The 27,268-nt window shown below is 40.8% G+C and overlaps 1 protein-coding gene and 1 pseudogene across 16 annotated transcripts in view; both read right to left on the minus strand.

The window, feature by feature from the left end:
• Positions 1-27,268, minus strand: part of MACF1 (microtubule actin crosslinking factor 1) — a 341,407-nt gene that overhangs the window by 124,798 nt on the left and 189,341 nt on the right. For 12 of the 15 annotated variants that reach the window (XM_082421746.1, XM_082421737.1, XM_082421748.1 and 9 more), the window contains 11 exons: positions 22,666-22,844; positions 21,161-21,299; positions 20,303-20,496; positions 18,914-19,076; positions 18,006-18,089; positions 14,802-14,909; positions 14,517-14,615; positions 12,504-12,656; positions 12,109-12,197; positions 9,056-9,191; positions 95-5,533 (listed from right to left, as the gene is read on the minus strand). In XM_082421746.1, coding sequence (XP_082277872.1) covers positions 95-5,533; positions 9,056-9,191; positions 12,109-12,197; positions 12,504-12,656; positions 14,517-14,615; positions 14,802-14,909; positions 18,006-18,089; positions 18,914-19,076; positions 20,303-20,496; positions 21,161-21,299; positions 22,666-22,844 — 6,783 coding nt within the window. The remainder of the gene's footprint in view (positions 1-94; positions 5,534-9,055; positions 9,192-12,108; positions 12,198-12,503; positions 12,657-14,516; positions 14,616-14,801; positions 14,910-18,005; positions 18,090-18,913; positions 19,077-20,302; positions 20,497-21,160; positions 21,300-22,665; positions 22,845-27,268) is intronic. The other 3 variants (XM_082421741.1, XM_082421742.1, XM_082421739.1) reach the window with 1 other exon arrangement.
• On the minus strand, positions 9,198-12,102 carry LOC309641945 (cytochrome c oxidase subunit 7C, mitochondrial pseudogene; annotated as a pseudogene). The gene has a single exon. The product of its transcript is annotated as a cytochrome c oxidase subunit 7C, mitochondrial pseudogene (transcript).

Consider the following 27,268-nt stretch of genomic DNA (forward strand, 5'->3'; position numbering starts at 1 on the left):
TATACACATGAAAGCTCAGTATCTTGTCAAGAGTCTTAGCATGAAATTAGCTATGACACACACACACACACAAACACACCACTGGGTAACTTACTTTGGTAGCTCTGAAGGGCTCCGGGTTCACAGTCGTTCCCCCCGCTGCAGTCATGAAGGGGGTTTGTTCACTGCCAGGCTCTGACCTCTCTCTGAGCTTCTCCTGTGGTGTCTTCTCATCCATCTTCATTGTGGGGTATGATATTAGGGGTACCATCTCTTCTCCACTGGTCTCTGGAATAGGACTAATGGTGGCATCCTCTTGTCCTGTACTCTCTTTTCGAGATACATCTTTGGACAGTTTCTCTGGGAGAAGAGACACTGAAACTCTGGGAATTCCCTGAGTAACTATGCCTTCAAAAGACCCTGCTTCTGCATCTGTAACTATAGGGATTGACATTTTTAGAAATTTCTCCCCCGTTATTTCCTGAGGTGTTACTATTTTAGATTCAAGAATTCCGCAACGTTCACGATCACTTTTGCTGTCCTGAGGATGAAGGTCCTTTCTGTCTGAGAATTCCAAATAACTGACTTCTTTGGAGCCTACTCTAATTTCTTCCAATTTAACAGCGCTTGTTGAGTCAAAAGGTACTTCTTGGTATGATTTTTCTTTACTTTCACTAGATGAGAAAGTCAGATCTTTGGTTTCCCTAATCTTAAAAGTAACACAAGAATCTTGATGATAATTGGTCTCCTGTCTGGTGGTTCCTTGGAAAGACTTGTCTGTTGTGAAAATGGGGGATGTGTCTGCAACTTGGGCTTCTCCAACTGGTTCCTGGTAGTACAATCCTTCAGGTCGTGGGGTCAAAGAAGAGAGTATTTCACTCTGGGTCCCAACAGTAACTTCTCGAGATAAATTTTCTTCTGGTTTTAAAGTCAAGCAGAGGCTTAAATTTTTCACATCTCCTTCACTGACCTGATTAGAGTTGAAGAATGTTAAAGCATCTTGATTTCTTACAGAAATTCCTTTGGGTATCATTTGGGAAGAAGAATCTTCAGCTTCACCAACAACAGAAAATCCCAGCTCCCCATCAGTTTCTTTCCCTTTTTCACTTATAGTTATTTCCACAGGTTGACTCTCTATATTAGAGTCATGGTCATCTCTAATGGCAGTTTCCTGATTCAGCTTTTCTTCTGAAAGAACTGCTGGTTTGCGTGTTTTGACACTTTCTTCTACAATCATCTCCCTCTTTCCTCTCTTACCTTTCTCCCTGGTTTTCACTGGTTTCTGCATAACCTGCTGACTAGGCAATTTGCCCGGAGTTTCACAATTTGATTCTTGTACTTCTGAAATAATTTCTCCTTGGTTTCCCCTTATTTCTTTAGAATCTAGACCTGATATAAACTGTTTCATTTGAGAAATAATTTCTGTCTGTGCCACTATTTTTTCTTGCTCTTCATTTGTATTTTTTTCCATGGTATTATAAGCCACCTCTTTGGGGTTAAAATCACAAATTTCTGAGTGAGGGTGTGTCACTGAACCTTGGCCCAATGATTTACCTTTACCATCACTAGAAATTATGATACTGAAAGATCCTTTAGCACCTCGAGAAGATCTCCTATCCTGACCCTTGCATTCCAATTCCTTTAATGAAATTTCCCTGCTCTTTTTTGCCTGCTCCCCATTAGAAACTCTCACTTTAACCTTTTTCCGTGCAGATTGGTTTTCAATTTGAAATAATTTCTCACTTTCTCCTTTACCACAACTCATTTCAGCAGTCTGACTACAAGCAATTAACATTTCCTTTCTTAGAAATTCTTTCTTTAGTTCACATCCTTCAATTCCACCTTGCTTTTCACTCTGAGCCTGGTGATCACTGGACTCGAAGTTATCTACTTGGATTACAGTTGCCAGTTCAGGGCTAATAAGTCTTTTCTCAATAGCTTCCTTTAAAGTCACTCTCTGATCATTAAATATGTCAATAATTCCTCCATCTAACACCTGACGGGATGCAATAATTCGGACCATGCTTTCATCCACTAATTTCTGTTCCAAAGCTGATGCCAATGTCAATCTTTTCCCCGTGGCAGTGTCTATGATTCCTCCAGCATTTGCCTGAGCTTCCAGAACCTTCAGTGTAGCTGCAAAATCTACTTTTCCAAGCTTAATTGCTTGAGACAATGTAAGTACTTTGTCACTTGCTCCATCTTTAATGTCTGAGAAGGGAATTACTTCTAGATACCTCTGTCCAGATTCAATATCAATCTTACACTTTTTTACTAATTCTGCATAGGGAACAATTCTGTAATTCTCAGGATCTATAATCCCATTCATCATTCCTGAAGACAATATTTCTTTATTAGTTAAGAGTCCTTCTTTTTCAGCTTCTGCCAAGGTCAATCTCTGGCCAGAAATGAGATCTACAAAGCTTCCAGTCAAGGCCTGAATTTCTTGGATTTCTCTTTTCAAGTCCGGGGTAACAAGATCTAATTTTATGGCTTCAGACAGGGAAATAGTTTCCTTTGTTTCAGGATGAGAGAACTGATGGAGGCTTACGTTCTCAACTTTTTTGAGTTGCTCGGCTAAATCTTCATCAATGATGCCACGTTGAAAGGCACTATCAACAGAAAGTCTCATCCCAGATATATGGTGAATGATACCTCCATCTACCACCTGCTTTGTCAACAACCGCATGGCCTCATCACTCTCCAAAAGCCCTCTGTCAATGGACTGCACAACTGTTAAAGGGGCTTTGCCGTCAGGGTCCATAATTCCAGTTGTTTCCAATTGTAAGCTAATTAATCTCTCCCTGACTGCCTTTTCAGCATCTCTGCCTTTAGAAGCTTTCTCCAGATTTATAAGCTCTGTCTGGTCAGCACTGTCCACCAAGCCCAGATTTGAGGCCAAAGTTACTGAAACCTTTTTGCCTCGTTTCAGGTCAACAATTCCACCAGTCACCACCTGCCCCTCTAAAATTCTGGTGGCTGTTTGTGTGTCAAGAAGTCCAATGGCAACTGCTTCCTTCACAGAGCAGAGTGTGTGGGTACGAGGGTCTAAGACACCACTTATAGCTTTGTCTGCCATGAGGACATTGTGTAACAATTTCTCATCCATTAGACCTTCATCAATGACTTCTTCAGTTTTCAAAGACTCGCAGGTCTGAGAGTCAAAGAAGCCCCGAAACATGTTCAGCTTTCCCAAAAGTTTCACAGCAGTGTGACTAGGCACAAGGCCTCGGGCTATTGCTTCATTTAGTAAGAGCTTCTGACCTGTCTGTTCATGAAAGATACCGCCCTCTAGTAATTGTGCAGATAATATATTTAAGGTAGCTTCTTCAAGCAACTCTGAAGGATGACTGCATGACAGGGAAGTTTCACTGCCATTAGCTTCCTTGTCTGTCTTTTCTAACAACATCATACCACCACCTGCCATGTTGTGTCCTTCTGTACTTTGTTTATGGTCATCCCTACCCAAACAAGTCTTATTTAATGCTTTCTTTCTGCCCAGAGAATGAATAGTCTTATCCTTTTCAGACTTTAGTTCCGATTCTAAAACTAGAGTTTTCTCTACCTGAAATTGTGACTTTTTGCTTTGGGGTTTTATGAGAGGTCTTCCAGTTTCACCTAGAGTATATTCAATGTCAAGTGTGTTTGCTTGTTCCTTCTGACACATAAAGGAAGTCTCTCTGAGAGTCTGCCATTCTTCCTTCAGTGGTTCAACAGGAAGAGGATCTTTGTCCTCCACCAAAGTCACATCGTCTGCTTCCTCAGGAGGTACCGTAAGGAGAAATCCTTTGTTGACATTTTCTCTGGTAGATACTTCTATTTGGTCTTCCTTTTCGGTAGCTAACAATTGCCTTTTAAACTCTGACTTGACTTTATCTATGACCTTCAAAGTATCAACATTTGGATTTCCCACTTTTTGTTGCCCTACAAACAGGTCCCTTTTGGGGTTCTCTTCTGGTTCTACAATGGTCTTTTTGCCTTTTGCTTCACTGCAGTTTGCCTCATCAGGATCTTCTTTGCTCCGAGAAGAAAACTGGAACTCACGTGGCCTCACAGTCAGCCCATCACAGAAAGTTTCTGTGATTTTCACGTTCACCGATTCTTGTAATTTCTCAGGAGCTTCTAGTCTCTGATGCCCGCTTCCAAACACTTCTGGAGGACCTGCTTGATCACCTCTTGCTGTTAGTGCCTCTATCAGCTCACTGTCCAACAGGAGCAGCCTCTGTCCATCCCGCACATTAATATAGCTGTGAGTCATCACATGAAACAGCAGCTTCTCGTTATGGCTTGCGATGCCCTCAGTTTGGCCCTTGCCGCACAGCACACCTGCTGCTCCAGGATTCGCGTTCAATTTGCTTCGCTCTGAAGAGTCTGCTAATTGCATGTGGGGCATCACATCGGGGATACAAATTGACTTCAAGTTATTGGCAAGATATTTGTCTAACATACCATTTTCTATTGCTTTTTTCCAGGACCAAATCTCTGTGGTTGCTGGTAGAAATAGGGCTTTAATATGCTGTCGGCCACTAAGGATTTTATGAGCTAGGTCAGTAGACACAATACCTTGTTCCAGGGCATCTGTAATTGGGAGAATCTCTCCAGACTCGGGCCATAGCAACCCCATGAATGACCAAAGGGACTCCAGAATCACAAGTGCAATCTTAGCAGCTATTAGATCGTTGCTCACTGCTTCATCTACTGTCAGCCTACGCCCAGTGACAGTGTCTATGATGCCTCCTGTCTGAAGCTGCCTTATGAGAAGAGCACAGGCCATATCTTGGTCAATCAAATTATGTCTCACAGCCTCTCCCACTGTAAGTCTGTGTCCTGTTCTTGGATCTACTATGCCTCCAGCAAAAAGCTGAGCTTCCAGCACCCGGACAGTGACCTGCCTATCTATTAGCCCTTCCTGAACTGCACGGAAAATGCTAACCTTCCGGCCTGATTTCAAGCTCACCATTCCCCCTGCCAATTGCTTGACAGGCAGCAATTTCAACCCTGATTCCTGGTAGACAATACATCTCCGCATCAGATCCAGTAAACCGATTTTCTCAGCTGTGTTTGGGTCTATCAAGTTCTTGGATGATCTCAGGTGAGACTCTAACACTGAGTAAAGCCAGGCAGAAATGAGGCCTTGGTGAAAAGCCTCCTCTAGGCTAACACAGTTCTCATCAGGGGGGAGACTGAAACCTCCAGTTGCCAGGTGAGCTTCTAAGATTTTCAGTCCAACTTTCTCATTGATTATTTTCTTTTCAATTGCTTCCACCACTGAAAGAGGGCCTTTGTTCTCAGTAAGCCTGCTGATTAAGGACAGGGCATCCTCTAGCTCCTGGAGCTGCTGGTACATCTGGGGATTAATGAGGTTTCTGGCTAGGCCCTCCTCCAAAGACAGCTTTTCACTGGTCTCAGGGGCAATGAGGCCAGACATGATAACCTGGGATTCCAGGAGCACAAGGCCTGTGTCTTGGTCAATGAGGCCCTTTTGCATGGCTCTGAAGATGGGAAATATCTCCACTGTGCCTAGGTCAATCACCCCAGCAACTGCTCTGCAGCCCTACAAGAGAAAATGAAAAAGAACACTGAATCAGAGAAGCACAAATGTTGGAAAGAGTCATTCAAAGAACTACAGTATATCAAATTCTGACCACAAGAAAAACCCAGCCAGGATGAGCCCCAGCCTGTAGGAAACATTCTGAAGCCTGGCAGTGTTAATGCTAAAAAAGAATTTTTCTAAACTACAGAATGTTTAACATGGCCAGAAGTTCACAGATTACTCAAGGGATGGTAGCATTAAGCATATCTGAGTGACAAGCTCTACAAAGTAGCAAGCAGTGAGAGTGAGGGGACAGCTATTTGTAAGACTAAATCACCACAAAGGCTCCTACAGACACATACCAGCTCCCCCAAAGTGAGAATTCAACCCCACACAACAACTTCTCAGTGTTGCAATCCACGCAGAAGACTCTTGAAGTAGGACCTCCCTGCCGATGAGTTCAGCGCGATGGGTCCACAGGATTCGAAGAGAGACTTAAGCAGCCCAGCAACAGCTGTGCGGCTCAGTAAATGGCCCTGTGTATATTACTCAGGCAGCTGTTTAGCAACTGGAGCGGTCATACTCTTGGTGGCCAGTGCTAACGTGTCCCATGGCAATGGCTCTGAGTTAAATTAGCTCTAGGAATTGGAAGTAGCAAGTCAAGGAGGGAGCAGACTAGGGACTCTTGACTCTGGAACCACTAATAACTTTTCTTCTAGTCCAGGCTAGAATGGGTAGTACAATCATCATGATGACAGCTACTACTTGTTGGGCACTTAATATATTTATTAAGCACTGACAACCTCACAACAATCCTATGAAAGCAATTATTTTAATTTTTAGTTTGCAGATAAGAAAATGAGGTACAGAGAGATAAGGTAACTTGTCCAAGGTCACAAAATGAATGAGTTCCAGAATCAAACCAAGATCTTACTCTAAATCTCAAGCTATTATACTGCCTCCCCAGTCAGATCCAGAAGAGCAGGAAGGATAAGCACAGTAGAGCTGCATCTTACACAGGAGTTAGGTACTAAGGACAGAGAATAAGGCAAGCCTTACACATTGTCAAAATTACCCTCACAAAAAAGCATGAAAACAGCTTCTGAAGAATTCCTATTTTGAAGCCTTTCATCGCAATATGATGTTATTCAGAAATTAAGTCATTCCAGTGTTTTACCACTTAGAACACTTCATCACTTTTATTAATCTCCAACTTTCCACTTCTTCTTGTTAGTGTGCATTATCTTCGTCTTCTATACATGCTTTTATCTATCCCTTTTTAGTCAGTGTTATTTTTTGATCCTTATTTAACTCAACTTATTCATGGAGGATCTTATTGCAGTAACTGCCAATCACTTCCTTGCCTCCTATATAATGCATTTCATTTCTGTCTCAGTGAGAAGTAAGCTCCGTAACAGCAGGTACTTTGCCCAGTGGATGTCCAGGACTCGTACCAGCAGTTAAAGAAACATTTGATGAATAAATGAATAAACTGATAAATAGTAAGGAAATCCTTAAAATCATTAACCTATTTCCCCCAGATTTTAAAAACATGCCCTGAGGACGTCAAGCTTGATTAGTTGCACACTATCGGAGACGCAGAACAGACAGCAAATGAGGAAGCAGATCTGGGTCGCATCTTCATCTCACTGTATTTGTTCAAATAATGGAATAACTGAGAATTCTCCACACTACTTAAAATATTATGTGTTATTCTTCATCCTCCCTCTGTTTTCTGACCCACAATGTAGAGTTTAACTTGTATAAGGTAAACGTATGCTATGTGAATCTACAAGTTATCTAGTCTTTATAGATTGAAGGAAAAATCCCACTGGCATGTGACTCTCTGAAATATATGAAAAATTCCTTTTACAAAATCCACGTAAAGACTATTCAGAGGCAGACAATATGACAAAGGAAAAGATTCTTTGGGGAAACCTCTAATTTCTTCCATGAGTTCGCAGAGTCTCAGAAATGCTGGTATTGAAAAAAGGCCTGGAGTCCAGCCAAAGAGAAAAGACTGTTCTTTCTAACACCCTCGTAATTGGAGGAGAGGCAGGAATCACTGTATCGGGAAATAATCCAGAGAAATTCATTTCGGCCCCACCAAACATGGGCGCTCTGACCTCAACAAGCAGAAAAAGACAGAGGGAGAAGACGAAAGAAAACATAAAAGGCTTCTACTTACCAGGGTTGCAGGGTGTGCCTTGGGCAGATAAGAGAGAGAGCCTTATGGGGCAGCTCAGCCGTATCGCACACACAGTGTAAGCTTGGTGTTAGCGTCCAGCATGCGACTGTTTGTTTTTTTGCAAAAAAGAACCCCAAACAGGTCGTCCTCTTTTCCCTTTGTGCATTTGTGCTTAAACTCCAAAGGGTTAGTGAAACTTGTAAGCAAGGATGTCAGTTAATCAGAACAGTACTTCACATGAAACACACAAACGGTAACAGGGGACACATCATGCTCAATGGAGTGGTGCTCAGCAGCTTGACTTTATTTCTTTCCTTCTCCCCTTTTTTCACCTTTCAAAATGAGAACTGAATGTTCTCAGCAAGCAATTGTTAAAACTCTTCATGTACTCCCGTATATGGTGAAGCAATGAGCCATTAGAAGTGGGCTACCTCACACAGAGCATGTTAAACCAGCACGTTCTTTTTGGAAATCTGCTCTCAAATAAATCATAGCTGGTTCTGCACTGTGGTCTTTACAACTCTAGCCCCTGCTGCACAAATTTCATGACCAGAGTCACAGCATGTTTTGTATGAATATCATTTTGAGCAATATCTAGACCAAATCTGATTGCCAAAAGAGCTTCAATTCTGGCCTGCCCCACGGAATTTGGCCATTGCTTCACAACATAGGAAATAAGCAGGCAAACACACATATATATCCCAGAGACACATGTATATAATATGGTAAGTTTACATATACACACAAGTATCCAGGAAGAACTTAGGACAACCAGCAGGAACTTAACAATTTCCATATGGTCCAGGAAATGAACATGAGAGGGAACTGGTAAAGATGTCACATGATGGGGCGACTATGGGTAAGGGGAACCAGTGTCTCAGTCAGTGCAGCTAATCCACCAGTTTCTTTTGGAAATTAACATTTCTCATTTATTTAGTAGACAGGGAAAAAAGTATGGGGGGAAGAGGTTCACAGCCTTTACTTCCCAATATTCAGAACTCTTGGCTATCAACTTTTGAGTTGACAATGCCACAGAGTAACCTTATTGCCTTCTGATCAGATATAATATAGCATTTAGGTTCTCCTTGACTGTGGTCTGCCACAAAATGGAAGATCACACAACAGTGAACCAGGTCTAACGGGTTAGCCGTAAGCACCTTCTAGTGATTTTTGACTGACCAACACATCGTGGAACCCCAGTAAAGAAACACGAGACAAATGGCTGCTACAGTGAGGTTAAAAATCAAGTCACACTGGTCATGGAAAGCTAGTGATCATGACTCCCAATCAGCAAAGCTGCCGTCATACCGTTCAGAAGATACCCTTCCAACATTTGGAGAGAAAACTAAAAGTACCTTTTGTTCTGTCTGCTGGGCCAGCTGGCTCCGAAGCTGCTGCAGCTGGTTTGCTGAACCATCACAAAGGTCATGGTAAGCCTTATTCAGGGCATTCAATTGCTCAGATATCTGTTCCTTCTCTTTTTCTGAGAGCCTGGAAGATGAAGCACGAAAGCTCTTTTAGAGAAAAACCTTTCCCCAAACTCTCCTCTATTGCCTCAAAATGCCTTCTCCACCGTGGATAGTATTCTTCTTCATCACTGTTCATGATGATCATCTGGTCACTCTTCCGTACTCAGTGAACACTTTGGCATCTAGCTCACAGTTTTCCTGTCTATCTCCAACCAAGCCATGATTCTTGGTTATGTCAATGCTCATGTCACCAATTATCTAACACCTGATGCTTGTAGTCCTGCGACCTTCTCAATCCAAATGTGCTCCACGCCACTTCAGCCCCACCCACACATGGCAAACTTGGCTGCTACCATCATCTAAAATTATTCCACTTCTGAAATTTTATTTTATTTTTTTAAGGATTTATGCCAGGAATTTATTTACAAACATATCTAGGATGCTGAGTTCAAGAGTTTGATCCTTTTTCCAAAGAGACTGCACATCTTAAAATGCTCCTCTTCGTATCTGTCTCATGGATTATTTTTTAAGCGGTGGGTGTCTTATTATATAGAAAGGTGCAGCAAAAGTCAGAACCAAAGTACAAAGTCATCGTAGCTAGTGACCGCCATTTGTTTTCCGCTGAAAATGGTAAATTCTTCCCTGGACCCTCCTCATAGTGGCTCCTATGGATCACAGAGGTTGTGAACCTCTGGGTGCTTTGTCCCAACATAGCGCTGTCAGAAGCCCTGTGAAAGGCGCAGAAACTGAAGGCGGAAGAAATGGCGGCAGCACACCAAGCACTCCTTTCCTCAAGACCTTGTTCCCCTGTGTGCAAGGACCGTCCACTTCTGAAATTTTAAACTTCAAGAATCTACTATCGGATTGTAACTTCTGATTATAATCCTACCTGGCTAGTTTTCCTTCTTTACTCCTACACCTCTTCTCTTTTAAAAACAAAATATCTTAAAGAGACAAAAGAGAAGAATAAAATATACTCTCATTTACTCATTACCCAACTATCCAACTTTACCAAATTTTATTGTAGTATTTTACCAAATTTTCTTCAGATCCTTCTCTTAGACATAACACATTACTGATAAAGTCCCATGTGTATCTGTCACCAACCCTGCTCCTATCCCTCTCTCCCCAGAAGTTATCACTATCTTGAATTCCTTTTCTCATTCCACACTGTGTTTTTGAGACTGAATCCTGTGATTCATCTTACAAGTATCCATCAGCTTACTGAGATTTCCCAAACCTTCCTTGACTCCTCCATCTCTCTTAATCCATCAGTCCTCTCCATTATCTCCAGTTTCTTCTCTTTGGAGTCCAGACCCACAGGCCACCATCTCAATTACTCCCTATTATCTTTGCACTCTCTCCTCACTAACAAGACTCCAGTCCCAGATCAACCAAACCCCTGGACTTCTCTGTTCCCACATGCAGCCTAAGTCTATCTAGTGGGGGGATTCCAAAACCATGTATCAACAGAAGAGGTCTTCCTGGTTTCTAACCTCTACTGGACTTCCGTGCTTCCTGACAATCCTCTTGGAGGCTCCCACTCTAACTTGCAGCAAACAACCTCTCTCCCTATTTCAAAGAGAAAATACAGACCACTGGGCACTAATTCTCTCACCTTCTAACTTGCCTTCTGGCATATTTATCTGTATTCATACCTTTCCTAATCTCCTTTTCCTCAGACCTCAGAGGAAAAGGTGTCTCAACTCCTGTTTAAGGTTGTACTTTCTACCCATGGATAAATTTTATCCTCTCCTACATCCTTTGCAACCCCTCTCCTATGACTTCAATTTCTCTCTCCCTTTCGGTCCTTGAGACTCAGTCCATAAACACTGTTAAGTCTCCATGATCTTTTAACAAAACAAAACCTCTTCTTGATCATAAATTCTGCTCTAAGTATTTGCTGTATTATTTCTCTCCTTTCCCATGGCCAAGCTCCTTGGAAGAGTAGTCTCATTTCATTATCACTACCTTCCATGCCTCACGTGCTCCCCATTACTCTAAATCAGACATCATCCCCCAGCTTTTCACCAGAGTCACCAAAAGCTTCCAACTCGCCAAATTTAATAGCCATGTCTCAGTCTTAACTTTTCTTGACTTTTGACCACTCCCTTCTTTTTGGAGCTCTGTTCTCTCTTAGGTTCTAAGGTATCACTCATAATTTCCTCTTACTTCTCTAAGGCTTCCTTTATAGGCCGAGAAGCCCTTGAACCCTTGTAAGCTAATCCAGTCATGGTTTCTTCTATGCTAACGACTCAAATCTCTGTCACTTCAAACGTCTCTCATTAATTCTAAATTTACACATAAAGCTGCCCACTGGACAACTTTAGTGGAACTACATAAAGCATAAATAATGTATCAGGTACTTCCAAATACATACTGGAAGTTTACCCTCTGATGTCCTGTGGGATCTTCACATTCATAATGTCTGAAACTATAGCTGCCTCCTTCGTCCTCAACCCATACTTTCTCCTGTATTCTCTGTCTTGGTTATTAGTAGCATCACCAAATACCCAGTGGCCTAAGCCAGAAACCTGGGAGTTATATCTGATAATTTTCATTGGTCACCAAACCCTGTAAGTTCATTATCCATACTATCTTTTGAATCTTTGTCCCCTCTCCATCTCTCATAGTTTCTTGCCTATATTATCAGAACAGCCTCTTAACTGGTCTCTCAGGCCTCTACTCTTGCCCCATGTCTATCCATTCTCTATAAAACTGTTCTAGAAACCTTTATCAACAATGTCCAATCATGTTCAAAATCTTTCCCCATAGCCAACAGGTAGAATGCAAACTCCTCAGGATGAACTACAAGGCTCTTCATAATCTGGCTCTTGCCACCCTGAATTCTCCAGCCCAAATTCTGATCATGACCTGAAGTTTTAGCCCGGTAGATCCAGTTCCCCCAGATGTGCTGTAATCTCTCATTTAATACTCACTTATGACCATGCTTGGCCAAGAAGATCTGTGAAGTTTTAATGGCCTCAGAGACTTGTTCCCTCTTGGTTGTTAGCTCCTCTGCCAGAACCTATGCAGTAGAAGAAAAAAGTTTCAGAACCCAAGATATTAAAGAACCAAAAATCATTTGAAATAACTTAAAATAAAATCCTAGGGAAAAACTTAGCTTAGGTAAGATGATTATTACCACTATATACAGTGATCTAGAAAGCAGAAGTACAAATAAGATGACGTCTTAAGTTTCTTTAAGTCCTGGAAGTTAACACTTAATGAGATCATAATTGTTCCTGGGTGGCCCATTGTGACATATTATTCCACCTAATGAGTAATCACATATTATGCTACCCAGGAAGTGACAGATGGACCTTCTACTCACCTGCTGTTCTAAAATAGCTTTTTCAATGTCTGTTGATTCTTTGGTCTGGGATGAGGTAGCTTTGCTTTGTGTATTCTTTGCTAGGGTAGACACCCAGCCCAAAAGTTCTTTAACCTTCTCCACATGTTCCTGTTTTTCTTCTTCTACCACTTTCTAGAAGAGAAAATAGAAAATCAGTATCTTGGTCAATGTCTTACTACACCGGCCTGATTCAGAGTTCCTAAAACAAAGACATGAATGTTACCTAAATCATAGCTAAAATAACCCCAAGTTAAATATAATTTACCCAGCCTACAGCAATGCTCACCAGCGCCTGGGTGATACTAATAGCTAAATTCATTATATCTAGGTTAGCACTTTTCTAAAAAAGCATGCTGTTTTCATATGTGATGGGTAGTCAATAATTATTTACTGATTTTAAAGAGCCCTTCACGGGCTTCCCTGGTGGCACAGTGGTTAAGAATCCGCATGCCAATGCAGGGGACATGGGTTCGAGTCCTGGTCTGAGAAGATCCCACATGTCGTGGAGCAACTAAGCCCACGAGCCACTACTGAGCCCATGAGCCACAGTTACTGAAGCCCGTGTGCCTAGAGCCCGTGCTCTGCAACAAGAGAGGCCACCGCAATGAGAAGCCCGCACACCGCAATGAAGAGCAGCCCCCGCTTGCTGCAACTAGAGAAAGCCCACGCACAGCAACAAAGACCCAACACAGCCAAAAATAAATTAAATAAAATAAATTAATTAAAAAGCCCTTCACATATAGCATCTTACTTATGTTCATAATTCTTAGATTTACAGATGAAGAGATGGACATCTACAGAGATTAAATGAGGTAGGTACTGACAGAAAGGAAGTCTTTTGCTAATTTACATGGGCAAAAGTTGGTATGGGTTAATGTTTCCAACAGCATTTCTTTTATAAGTGTTATTGAATATGTGGAAACTTATTTTGCAAAGACATAGAAGATCTTCATAATTACAAAAAGACTGCATACTCATTACAACAAATTCAAACAATCTGAAATTCATAATATATGTTCCTTTAATCTCATTTCCCCAGGAATTTGGTATATATATATTTCTAAACTTGTTTGTATGCCCATATTGTCCCTTTGTGGTACACACAGTTTTGTTATTACTGAAATCATAATTATACATAGTATTTCAAGTTGCTTTTTTCCTCAAATAATATATTATAAATATCTTTCCTTGTTGGTTCATTTAAATCTATTTCATTATTTTTAACAGCTTCATAGCATTCCATCATATGGAATTTGGATATTTCCACTATTTCCCTTTAACAAATTATGCTTTATTAAGGATCTTTGTTCATATCCCTTTCTTCATGCTTATAATGTTTCTGTAATAAAGATACTTGGAAGTGGGAGTGTCAGACACAAGACAGTCAGTCCTCATTATTCACTAGAAGGCTGTGATGTGCCTTATGGAGAAAATGCACTTAATAAGCTTTGTTCAGGTGTGAGTTATATTGCTCTCGGCCATGAGTTCAATGTTAGTGAATCAGTAAGATATATTTTAAAATGTGTTTTTAAATAAAAACACACATAAAACCAGGTTGTGCATTACCCGTTGACAAAAATGTTGTGATGTGACCAGAAGCTGGCAGGAACCTAACCTGTGTTCCCCTGGATGCATGAATTCAGAATTTGCTGGTACAAGGGAGATCAGCTCGGTGCTTTGTGACCACCTAGAGGGGTGGGATAGGGAGGGTGGGAGGGAGACGCAAGAGGGAGGGGATATGGGGATATATGTATAGCTGATTCACTTTGTTAGAAAGCAGAAACTAACACAACATTGTAAAGCAATTATACTCCAATAAAGATGTTAAAAAAAAAAAAAAGAATTTGCTGGTGCAGTGTGCACAGCGACTTCATAGAACATGACTACTGTGAACAATGGTCATCGGCTATGTGTGCATTTTAAATCTTGATAGATGAGGTTCAAGATTTTTCATTCTACTTTCAAGATGATTTAGGACCCCACTGCCCTCACCTCCTCCTCCTCCAGCCGCCGGAGTGCATCACTGATGTATTTCACGTGCTGAGTTGTTAAGGTCACCAATGCTGTGTAGCGAGTCCTTAAGTCCATGAACTACGGTTCAAAAAAAAAAAACAATTTAGATAAGTTATCTGCCAGAAAAGTCAATTTAAATAGTTGACAATAAGAGGAAGTTTTCACGAAGTCACACGCTCGACAGTAATCAAGCTGTAAGGCCTCGATGAGCGAATCTTTCCTTGAGGGAGGACAGCGGCACACGTCCTTGCCCCACCCTTTCACCTCTTGCGTGATGGCATCTGAAGAGGAAGGCGTGCGACGGCGTTTGCCCGGGGATTTCTGCTGTGATTCCACAAAGGCCTTGTATGTCATCAGTTGCAATTCATAGTCCTGGGGGAAGAAGACATTGAACTACGTTCACACAGGGCTTATAGCTCACACTGTCATGCAGTAGCATCACAGCATTTCAATGGTGAAAGGCATTTTGACGATCCTTTAGAATAGAGGTTAGCAAACTTTTCCTGAAAGTGGTACTGTCTCAGTCATGGCTACTCACCTCTGCCACTGCAAGTGAAAGCAGCCATAGAAAGTAAGTAAATGAAAGAGCATGGCTGTATTATGATAAAACATGACTTAGAGACACTGAAAGCTGAAGTTCATATAATTTTCATATGTCGTGAGGTATTCTTCTGATTTTTTACAGGCATTTCTCATGGGCCATATAAAATAGGTGTGCAGGCTGGATTTAGCCTGTGGGTCAGTTTGCTGCTCCTGAATTTGCAGTTTGTTGTGTGCTGACCCCATCCTTTCATCTCACACATGGGGCAACTGAGCCAGGAGACAGGAAGTGAGCTTCCCTAATTCACTCAGTGGGTGAGCGACAGAGTCAGGATTGGAATCTGTCTTCCGTCCCTAAACCAACGTTCTTCTCATGTCGCCATGCTATCTTGTCGCTTCCTCTGCAATCCTGAGAGTACTGCCCTGGTCCAAGCCCTCTTCATAGCTCACATGACGGTGCAACAGCCTCTTACTCTCCTGCTTAGAGTCTCACCTCCAATTTACTTTCTGTCCTGCTACTAGCATAACTTTTCTAAGTCAAAAAGGTGACCACTTCGTTCCTCTGTTTGAAAGTTCTCAGTGACCTAGAGAAGATCTTCTCAAATATCAACATTCACCTGGGGATCCTGTTAAAATGCAGATCCTGATTCAGCAGGCTGAAGATTCTGCATTTCTGACTAGTTACCAGGTGATGTCGATGCTCTTGGTTCACAGACCATGTTTTGAGGAGCAAGAACAGATGGTTGTATAAAGCAAATTTTCCAAGAGAGAGAGATAACCCACAAACCACAATTTGCAATTATATTCTCTTGGTAACTTAAAGCTTGAGGAAGGTTGAATGTGCTTAGAGATGGTGCTGACTCAAATTAAGTCAGCAACAATGAAGAATAAAGCGAATACTACCCCCCCCCAAAAAAAGAAAAGAACAGATGGTAGACTGAGATTGACATATATACACTAATATGTATAAAATGGATAACTAATAAGAACCTGCTGTTTAAAAAAATAAATAAAATTAAATTAAAATTAAAAAAAGAAATCCAAAAAATAAAAAAATGAAAAAATAAAATGTTATTCAGATTATTTATCTTAACTTCTTACTATTTTACTTCTTGGCTGACTCCTCTATGTTCTTAGAATAAAATCCAAATGTCTGTGAGCCCCAGCCAGCCCTCAGTCTACATGTTCAGCTTTATCTGATGCCACTCTTCTTGCTCACGCTGCCCAGGCCATAACCTGTCAGTTCTGAGAAACCGTTAAGCTCTTTCTTATTAAAAAAAAAAAAAAAAACAACAGATGGTAAAGACAAAGGAACTGAACAAGGCCTTTCAAAGGTTGGCCCCAATCTCCTCTCTCATTTTCCACAATCACTGCTTCTCAAGTAAAGTACACCTTCTAGCTATACCAGAATTGCTAGAATTTGCTATTTCCTCATATAATCATTGGATTTTATTCCTCCGTGCCTTTGATTATGCAGTTCCTTTTGCCTAGAATGTCTTGCTTTCTGTTGTCGACTTTGAAAATTCTAGACAGGAGGAAAATACTGAATGAGTTCCGTAAGCAGTCTATTTAAAAAAATAGTAGTAGTAACAATAAAATATTAATAATAATAAAAACACGTGCTACCATTTACTGAATGTATTTTAAGTTTGAGGCATTGTCCTATGTATAAATGATCCCATTTAATCTTTGCAAACACTTTGCAATCACAAGTGAGGTACTTACTGTTCACATTTTGTAGATATAGCAACAGAAACTCAGAGGGGCTAAGTGTTTGCTCAAAGTCTTAAGCCTAGAAGATGGTGAAGCTAGGATATGAACTCAATTCTTTGTGACACCAAGTCTTCTGTTATTAACTGAAGAAATGTATTCATTTAAAAAACTATTTGTTGAGCACCTATTATGTGCTTGTCATTGTTCTGAGTGCTACACGCATAGTGGGAGACAAGTCAGAAAAAACCTTGCTCCCCTTGAACTTACATTCTCGTGGGAAGGCACATGTTAAACAAATAAATATATGAGAATCTCAGGTCATTTTTTTTTAAAGACCTTATCAGAGAAATAGGGAGTGGGGAGCCAGATTTTGCATAGCCTCATAAACCACAAAAGGATTTAAAATTTTAGTACAAGTATGATATGAAGCCATGAGACAGTTCTGAGCAGAAGAGTGACAGGATCTAATCTATCATGTTTCAGCTATGGTAAGGTACACATTTCCCTCACAGTTTAGTATCTCTAAAATTTGCAATATGTCTTACTTGACATGTGCATAATTGGTGGAGTTTCTCCCTTTTTGCATAAAATAATATGACTTATAATCGATGGTGTCTGAGCTTCTGTGATGTGTGGTATGTTCTTAAAAAGTGAGTCTGGCTACTGTGTGGGAAAATAGCTTGTGGGGGCAGGAGCAGAAGCAAGAGAGCAGCGCAGAGTACTGGAGTAGGCTATAGCAGATTCTTCACTTAGATGTGAACCAGGAAAATGGGGGAGCGAGGGGCAGTGAGGGGTAGTCAGATCCGGGACATACAGGAAGATGAAGCCAACTTGTTCCCAGACTGTTGTTAAACATAAAGTTTAAGGTAAAGAGAAGAGTTAAGGATGACTCTTGGGGGTTTTTTTTGCCTCAGCAACTAGGAAAATGGTGACACTATTTCCTGAGATATGCAAGATAGTGAGAAGCATATTTGAGAAGAAAACCCAAACATTCTGTTTTTCACATAGTAAGTTTAGAAGGCCTGTGGGTCATCCAAATGGAGACTCCTCAAATCTCAGCTGATGTCTGGTACCTCTCTGAGCATCCCCAAATATGTGGCCATGAGAAGCACACAGCTGCATTAACCTAAGGATGGAGCAGAAGAGCTCTGCTTACTTGTCCAAAACCAAAACCTGGAGACGATTTATGTTCCTTCTGGGATATGGTAGCATTACCTTTACAATAGTGGAGTACTGCTGGGAAAATTTTTGACACTGGTCCAGTTTTCTCTGATTTCTCTCGATTTCTGCAAACAGCTCCTGGGAACCGAAATATCACCACCTTATCATTGTCATTATCATCACTGAAACAGCTGAGCATTTACCATGTTCTAAAGCAGTGGTTTTCAAACCTTAGCTGCATCAGAATCACCTAGAACACTGGATAAAGCATAGATTGCTGAGTTTCCACCTCCAGAGTTTCTGATTCGATAGATTCGGGTTCAGGTTTGGGAACTCGCATGTCTAACATGTCCCCAAGTGATGCTGATGCTGCTACTCTGGTTGTCCACACTCGGAAAACCATCGTTGTAAGTATTTTACATGTATCATTTCATTTAATCCTAACTACAAAAACCTCATGAGGGCAGCTGAACAAATAATGGACTATGTCTGTTTTATTGTTAAGGAAAGTAGAATACTAAGAGACTAAGTAATTTGCTCAAGTTCTCATAATGAGTGAGGGAGCCAAAAAAAAAAAAACCCCAAAATACCAACAAATAAAAACTGTTTTGAATGAAATAATTTTCTTCCACTCATGGCTTTCCCTGGGTTTTCATTCCCCTATATTCTAATCCTGGCAAAACAAAATGTAGTATCAAGAAACGAAATAAAGCAAGATAATTCTACTCTGCCCATCTAGTGCTTTCAATATATACTCACAGAAACTCAGAGCTGGAAGGGGCCTTACAGGTTACCTGGCCTAAATGCAAAACCAGTACCTAGAGACCATCCTGCTTAAACCCTTTTCCGAAGGAGCTCAGAATGTCTTAACATTGGAGGGAAGCTAATTGCTAGCATATCATCTTCTTTATGATGAGCTAGCTTCCCCCGTGCAACTTCCACTCGGCTACGGCCACACCCACCGTCTGCTGGCTGAGCTGCTCGGATAGCACTCTGCTGTCCTCAGCCTGGCCTGGCTTCATCATTTCCTGCTGGGCAGTGGTTTCCTCAATCCATTTGATGAGAGTTCCATGGCAGGCTCGGTAATCTCCCAGAACTTCCTGGATACTTTCTAGCTCAGATTGGCTGCAGAAGCAAAGGGAAACTGCTATCAGATATCTTGGTATAAATACAATTAAGTAAATGAGTCAATTCCCTCCAAGCCCAGTTGGGCTTGACCACAGAGGATACATCTTTATTTTGAGGAAAGAGCAATGCAGCACTGAGTGGGAGCTATGCATTTACCCACTACCCTATGGGGTGAAAAGTGAATAGAAACCAGTCGTGCCCTGCTAGGCCTGGAATCGGCTTTGGGGCCTGGCATCCCATGATAATCCTTGTCAAATTTTTCACCTATGTTGCCAAGGATTACCACGTTGCCAATAATACACTGCCTGTACACTTTTGTCTCCTAGTGACAGAGTACCTGTCAGAGTACTCCAGCTATGATTTATGAATCACTGTAATTTCTTGGGGAGAAAAGTAGGGGTGGAGTGGGTAAAAAATAGTAGTTATTGACTGTTAATTCCAGTAACAGCTTCTTATACCACTTTTGTTAGTCTAACTAGCCTTGGGATAGTAATTCAATTATAGAGAATCAATCCAAGCTTATTTGAGTCTCTAGAACCCCTCTTCCTATATATTTTCCTAACTAGCCTAGCCTCAGATAGGTAGTTTCCTATCTTTGCTACTCAAATCAGTCATCAAAAGCAGGAGCTCGAATAACAGATAAAAACCACTAAATCAGCAAATGAAAAGGAAGCAAGAAATTCTACAAAGCCCCACTATGAATAACTCATATTAAGATTCAAAGCTAGGGACTTCCCCGGCATGGCAGTGGTTGAGACTCTGCACTTCCACTGTAAGGGGGCGCAGGTTCGATCCCTGGTCGGGGAACTAAGATCCCACATGCCGTGCAGCACGGCCAAAAAAAAAAAAAAGATTCAAAGCTAGTAAAACGAGAGCTAGAACTCAGGTTTTGTCCTTGAGAAAAAATCATTAAGTCACCTTTCCAGTCTATATTCTAAGACACCACTGTCATCATGGCTTAAATGGGTTAAGACCAGGGACACAGGAGAGGCACTGCTAATAGGACCATCACTGTGCCCCAAAAGCAAGCCTCAGGACTGCTTTGGGGTTGGTGGTCCCAACCTCCTGTCACTTACGTTGTCCAGAAGGTATACTGTCACTTAATTTCTACCCCTCCCTATCAATTCCTGCCTTTAAACAAGCATACACAGAAATAACTCTATTTTTGTTTAAAACCTGGTTCCTGAACCCTAAGAGAAGAAAAGGGCGGGGCCGCCACTTACCGGGTCTCAAGCTGGGCAATGACCCGGTGCCAACGCTCCTGCAGCTGGGAGCCCTTCTCCTGATAGCGCTCCAAATCCAGGTTTCGCTCTGGGGTCAGACGACTCAGCTGCTCTGCCACCACCTTGGCCTTCGCAATTTCCTCATCCAGAACTGAAAACACTGAATTCTTGTCCTTCGCATCACTAAGCCAGTGCTATAAAAACACAAGCATAGCAACAGGTTAAATATATTCCATGCTAAAAAAGGACTCAGACTAAGGTAAAAAACAAGGACGTTGTCTACAGCCAGCTCCGTATTACATCTGTGATTCGGAACCTAGACTCTATACTGTTCGTGCCAGAAATGCCTCCACAGTCCTCATGCAAACTAGTCAGCCAGTAGAGTACAGAAAATGTGCAAAGAACTTGTGTCTGAAACCTGGCTCTACCGCTTATAAGCTATGAAACCATGATAAGTCACTTAGCCAATCTGAATCTTGGTATTCTATATGTAAATAGAGATAAAAATCCCTTCTCTATCTACCTCACAGAGTTGCTTGTGAGAATCAAAGGAGATAACAGCTAAGTGATTTACAAACTTATAGCACAACCACTGATTATATCCAATTAAACTATGACTTTACTGGGGAGAAATAGGAAGAAATAAATAGAGAAGCATAGTCCTTTATCTCCCCTTTCTAGCTAGACATATTTCTCAATCCTTTCTTCTTTGGACCCACATCAAAAGATATTAAGTTTGATATTCTGCCTAATTCAAATGCAAACTTAAATCAGCGTCATGCCATCCAAAACTGCATTTCTCTGCTAACCCCAAGCAATGGATATGTTAAGTCAACCTAAGAACTGAGAACAACCAACCTGTAACGTAGACCGATGGGACTCCAGAGCTGAGAGATCTGCTGGTACTGTTTCTTCTTGACTCAGCTTGATTTCATAACCTTTCACTAAGAGTTCAGCATCCTGGATGCTACGCACTATAACACTGATTGTCTTTAGCCTGTGAGGATAAAATCACTTCCATTAACACACACATTTTAAGAGCTGAGCTACAGACCTGGAGTACTACAGAGAGAGTCACCAAACGTAACTGTCAAAATCAACTTCGCAGGCTTCCTTGGTGCCACAGTGGTTAAGAATCCGCCTGCCAATGCAGGGGACACAGGTTCGAGCCCTGGTCCGGGAAGATCCCACATGCCGTGGAACAACTAAGCCCGTGCGCCACAACTACTGAGCCTGCGCTCTAGAGCCCGCGAGCCACAACTACTCAGCCCGCACGCCACAACTACTGAAGCCCACGCCTAGAGCCCGTGCTCCACAACAAGAGAAGCCACTGCAGTGAGAAGCTGGTGCTCCACAATGAAGAGTAGCCCCCGCTAGCCGCAACTAGAGAAAGCCTGTGCACAGCAATGAAGACCCAATGCAGTCCAAAATAAATTAATTAATTAAAAATAAATAAATTTATTTTAAAAAAAAATCAACTTCACCATTACTAAATGATGACAGGGTTTCATAAAAACAAGAAAGCATGGTGTAGTGCTGCCAATTTAAGCCAATTAAAAATGAAGTTCTGGGTGGCACTGGGACACACACAAACATACACACACACACACACGCACGCACATGGTGGTCTCATGGGAAAAAAGGCATGAGGCCAGAAATCCACTCAATACCATGAAGACTCTAAGATCTTGCTTCTCAAGGTCATGGGTAGGGATGGGTGGGTAGAGGGAAGACCCTCAAAGCCTAGTATTTAGTTTGTTTATTTATTTATTTATGGCTGTGTTGGGTCTTCGTTTCTGTGCGAGGGCTTTCTCTAGTTGCGGCAAGCGGGGACCTCTCTTCATTGCGGTGCGCGGGCCTCTCACTGTCGCAGCCTCTCTTGTTGCGGAGCACAAGCTCCAGACGCGCAGGCTGAGCAATTGTGGCTCACGGGCCTAGTCGCTCCATGGCATGTGGGATCCTCCCAGACCAGGGCTCGAACCCGTGTCCCCTGCACTGGCAGGCAGATTCTCAACCACTGTGCCACCAGGGAAGCCCTAGTATTTAGTTTAGATGAAAAATTTTCTTTCTTTAGTGTCCCTTTTTCTTTTTCAAAAGAGGTATCTAATCAATCAGAAATGAGGTTCAAAATAGTCCTAAAACTGTAAATCAACTCCCCTTCTGTATTCCTGGCATTTGTTCATTGCAGCCCAAATGAACCCACTCCGTGTTATTTGAAACTAAAGCCAAGGTCTCTTTTTATTGGTACAAGCTCTTTTTATGGGTGCACTCTCCCTGAATTGTTCATGAAACATTCCAGGCACTTTTTTTTTCATCTGAATGGAAAACATTGCCCTCTGGACCCAAATTCTCAGCTCACTCACTTGTTCAAATAGACAGTGGAGAGACCATACACATGGTCCATTTTCTCCACCAGCAGACTGAGTTCTGAGCGGAGAGTTGGGACACTCGAACCAGATGGGGACTGATGGAGAAAGCTGCTGCATTTCGTGGAAACAGCATCCAAGTCTGACCTCAGTTGCTGCAAATCCTCCTGGGTGTGCTGTCAGGAACAAGACACACAACAAACACAGAGACAGAATTGAACAAAGAAGTTAAAAAGAAGTCCTTGTTCATAATAGCAAAATATTGGAAACAAACCAAATGTCATATATAGGAGAATGATGGAATCAACTAGGAAACAGCAATGCAGGGGGAGCTGGGGAAAGAATATAGACAAGTAACTTCTGAACAAAGAATGGACTGTAGGCATACCTTCAGGATAAACACAAAAAGAATTACATTAAACTCTAGTTAGTAGGTTTGCTTTTTGTAATACTATGAGTTAGCAGTTCTGAAACCATTATCTATACATGTTAGAACTGAGCAATAAATAAATTTACTGTGGATAATGTGAAGGAGGTTTTTCAGTCTTGGGGGAGTTACATATATGGAAAAAGGAAAGAACAGAAGAAGCCCTGAGGTATTGGTTTGGAACTGGATGGAAAGAGATACATATGAATTCGTGATCACTTGTATGCTCTATCTGCTGAGCAGGCCTAGAAGTGGACACCCCAATAAAAATGAGCACACTCAGCACCTGATCTTGGTTTCTAAATAAAGGAACCTAAAGGAAGCAAGACTCTTAGGAGAGACGCTGATTCTAGGGTTGGGAATGGTAAAAGCAAGAGGAACCCAGAAAATCCTGTTTTATTGAGAAATAAGAAAGCACTCAAAGAATGAGGAGGGCATGTTAAAATGACACAGGACCCAGCTTGAAGGGGCTCCCAATGGCTAAATTTGGGAAATTTTGAACATCAAAATAAAGACAGTAGCAAATTATTATACAAACCACTGAATTAAAATAAGAATCCATAAGTCCATACTGACATAACAAAGGAAGAAAGGAGGGAATGGGGGAGGCAAGTTCTTCCCTTTTGATAGAATGGAAAATTTTAAATGTAAAAGGAATGACAGAATTAGAAAATCATCTTTTGGCAAAAGTCATACTAATAATTAATTCGGTCAGAAAACTACTAGAACTAATCAATGAATTTGTTAAGGCTGCAGGATACAAAATTAATGCACAGAAATCTCTTGGATTCCTATACACTAAAAATGAAAAATCAGAAAGAGAAATTAAGGGAACAATTCCATTCACCCTCACAACAAAAAGAATAAAATACCTAGGAATAAACCTACCTAAGGAGGCAAAAGATCTGTACTCAGAAAACTATAAAACACTGATGAAGGAAATCAAAGATGACATAAACAGATGGAGAAATATACCATGTTCTTGGATTGGAAGAATCAATATTGTGAAAATGACTATACTACCCAAAGCAATCTACAGATTCAATGCAATCCCTATCAAACTACCAATGGCATTCTTCACAGAATTAGAACAAAAAATTTTACAATTCATATGGAAACACAAAAGACCCTGAATAGCCAAAGCAATCTTGAGAAAGAAAAACGGAGCTGGAGGAATCAGCCTCCCTGACTTCAAACTATACTGCAAAGCTACAGTAATCAAGACAGTATGGTACTGGCACAAAAACATATAGATCAATGGTACAGGATAGAAAGCCCAGAGATAAACCCACACACATACGGTCACCTAATTTACAACAAAGGAGGCAAGAACATACAATGGAGAAAAGACAGCCTCTTCAATAAGTGGTGCTGGGAAAAGTGGACAGCTACATGTAAAAGTATGAAATTAGAACACTACCTAACACCATACACAAAAATAAACTCCAAATGGATTAAAGACTTAAATGTAAGACCAGACACTATAAAACTCTTAGAGGAAAACAGGAAAAACACACTTTGACACAAACCACAGCAAGATCTTTTTTGACTCATCTCCTAGGGAAATGGAAATAAGAACAAAAATAAACAAATGGGACCTAATGAAACTTAAAAGCTTTTGCACAGCAAAGGAAACCATAAACAAGACAAAAAGACAATCCTCAGAATGGGAGAAAATATTTGCAAATGAAACAACAGACAAAGGATTAATCTCCAAAATATACAAACAGCTCATGGAGCTCAATATCAAAAAAACAAACAATTCATTTAAAAACTGGGTGGAAGACCTAAATAGACATTTCACCAAAGAAGACATACAGATGGCCAAGAGGCACATGAAAAAATGCTCAATATCACTAATTATTAGAGAAATGCAAATCAAAACTACAATGAGGTATCACCTCACACCAGTCAGAATGGCCATTATCAAAAAATCTAGAAACAATAAATGCTGGAAAGGGTGTGGTGAAAAGGGAAGCCTCCTGCACTGTTGGTGGGAATGTAAACTGATACAACCACTATGGAGAACAGTATGGAGGTTCCTTAAAAAACTAAAAATAGAACTAATATATGGCCCAGCAATCCCACACAGGCATATACCCTGAGAAACCATAATTCAAAAAGAGACATTGCACCACACTGTACCACAATGTTTATTGCAGCACTATTTACGATAGCCAGGACATGGAACCCACCTAAATGTCCATCTGACAAATGAATGGATAAAGATGTGGCACATATATACAATGGAATATTACTCAGCCATAAAAAGAAACGAAATTGAGTTATTTGTAGTGAGGTGGATGGACCTAGAGTCTGTCATACAGAGTGGAGTAAGTCAGAAAGAGAAAAACAAATACCATATGCTAACACATATATATGGAATCTAAAAAAAAAAACAAAACAAAACCTAGCAGCAGGGCAGGATGAACCTGCTAGCAGGGCAGGAATAAAGACGGAGACATAGAGAATGGACTTGAGGACACGGCAGGGGAGGGGGAAGCTGCGGCGAAGTGAGAGTAGTATCGACATATATACACTACCAAATGTAAAATAGTTAGCTACTGGGAAGAAGCAGCATAGGACAGGGAGATCAGCTCGGTGCTTGCGATGACCTAGAGGGGTGGGTTAGGGAGGATGGGAGGGAGGCTCAAGAGGGAGGGGATATGGGGATATATGTATGCATATGGCTGATTCACTTTGTTGTACAACAGAAACTAACACAGTATTGTGAAGCAATTATGCTCCAATAAAGATCTATTTAAAAAAATAAAAAAAAAAAGAAAAGAATCAACAATAGATACTATAACTGGTTGGTGAAAGTTTGATGTAAAACAGGATAGTTACATAGTCTCAAAGTATCTCCTCACAAGATACTTAGTAATCACAATGAGGAAAATAGCAACAAGTGATAAAAGCTATCACCAGTAATGGGACAAATCAACATCACATGCCTCCTGATAGGATGCACCAAGGACATACTATCACTTCTATGGTATTCCTGCCAAAAATGTATAACCTATATTTAATCTTGAACAAGCCTTAGATAAACACAAATATGGGGACATTCTATAAAATAAATGGGCTGCACTCTGCAAAAATGTTAAGGTCATGATAGATGATGAAAAATCAAGAAATTGTTTCAGGTTAAGAAATCTAAAGAGACGCAGCAACTAAATGCAATGTGGGATACTGCACTGAATCCTACACCAAAATATTCTTTTTTGGGGGGGGAATTATGGGAGTGGGGGTACTACTCAAAAAGGCATTTATTAGGTCAACTGAAGAAATTTCAATTAAGGTCTTGGATAACAGTATTATACCAATGTTCACTTCCGATTTTAATCACTGTCCCATGGTTATGTGAGACTATCCTTGTTTTGGGAAATGCACATTGAACTATACAGGGGTAAAGGAGCACCATGTCTGGAAGTTACTCTCAAAAAAAAAAAAAAAGATTATTATCAATATTATGTATACATATGTAGAAAAAAATGATAAAGCAAATGTAGAAAAATGTCAACATTTATGGAATCTAGGTGAAGGTTATATGAGAATAAAAACTTTTCTCTATATCTGAATCTATTCCAAAATAATTTTTTTTTAAAAAAATGGTCCTTTAGAAGAGCTCAATATTAACCTGTATTTCTTTGACTGTCCTATTTTGCAAGACTACAGAATAGTAAAAACACTTTAATATGAGAATTGCAGGTGCATATGACATGCCTCACACAGACATATTAGGTCCTTCTTGACCAAAAAAAATTATACTGGGCTCACATCCTCTTCTTCAGGCTTAGGAATTACTGAGAAATTTCTCAAGTTGAGAAAACTGACTCCTCATTAGGCATTCCTTTCCATTTCCTTTAAGCTCCCAGATCAAATCTAACATTCTTCATAGAGCTCCCTCAACACACCCCAAGTAGAAATGTTCCAGTAACACTCCACATTCCTACAGCAATGTTTGCTTGGCAATCTGGAAGTACACTAGGTACTATCTTATGACATCTCTTATACTTGAAGCCTCTAACTGTAACTTTAACCTTTTCTTCTTCTTTACACTAGGAGCCAAAAGCAAGGAGCTTTGGCTTACTTTCTTTGCATGCCCATGAGAACTTAATAAAGCAATTAATATTTGCTGCTTTTATGTCAAGAATACAACCCCAGATTTTT

The sequence above is a fragment of the Balaenoptera physalus genome (assembly GCF_965194825.1).
Source record: "Balaenoptera physalus genome assembly, chromosome: 1".
Lineage (NCBI taxonomy): Eukaryota > Metazoa > Chordata > Mammalia > Artiodactyla > Balaenopteridae > Balaenoptera > Balaenoptera physalus.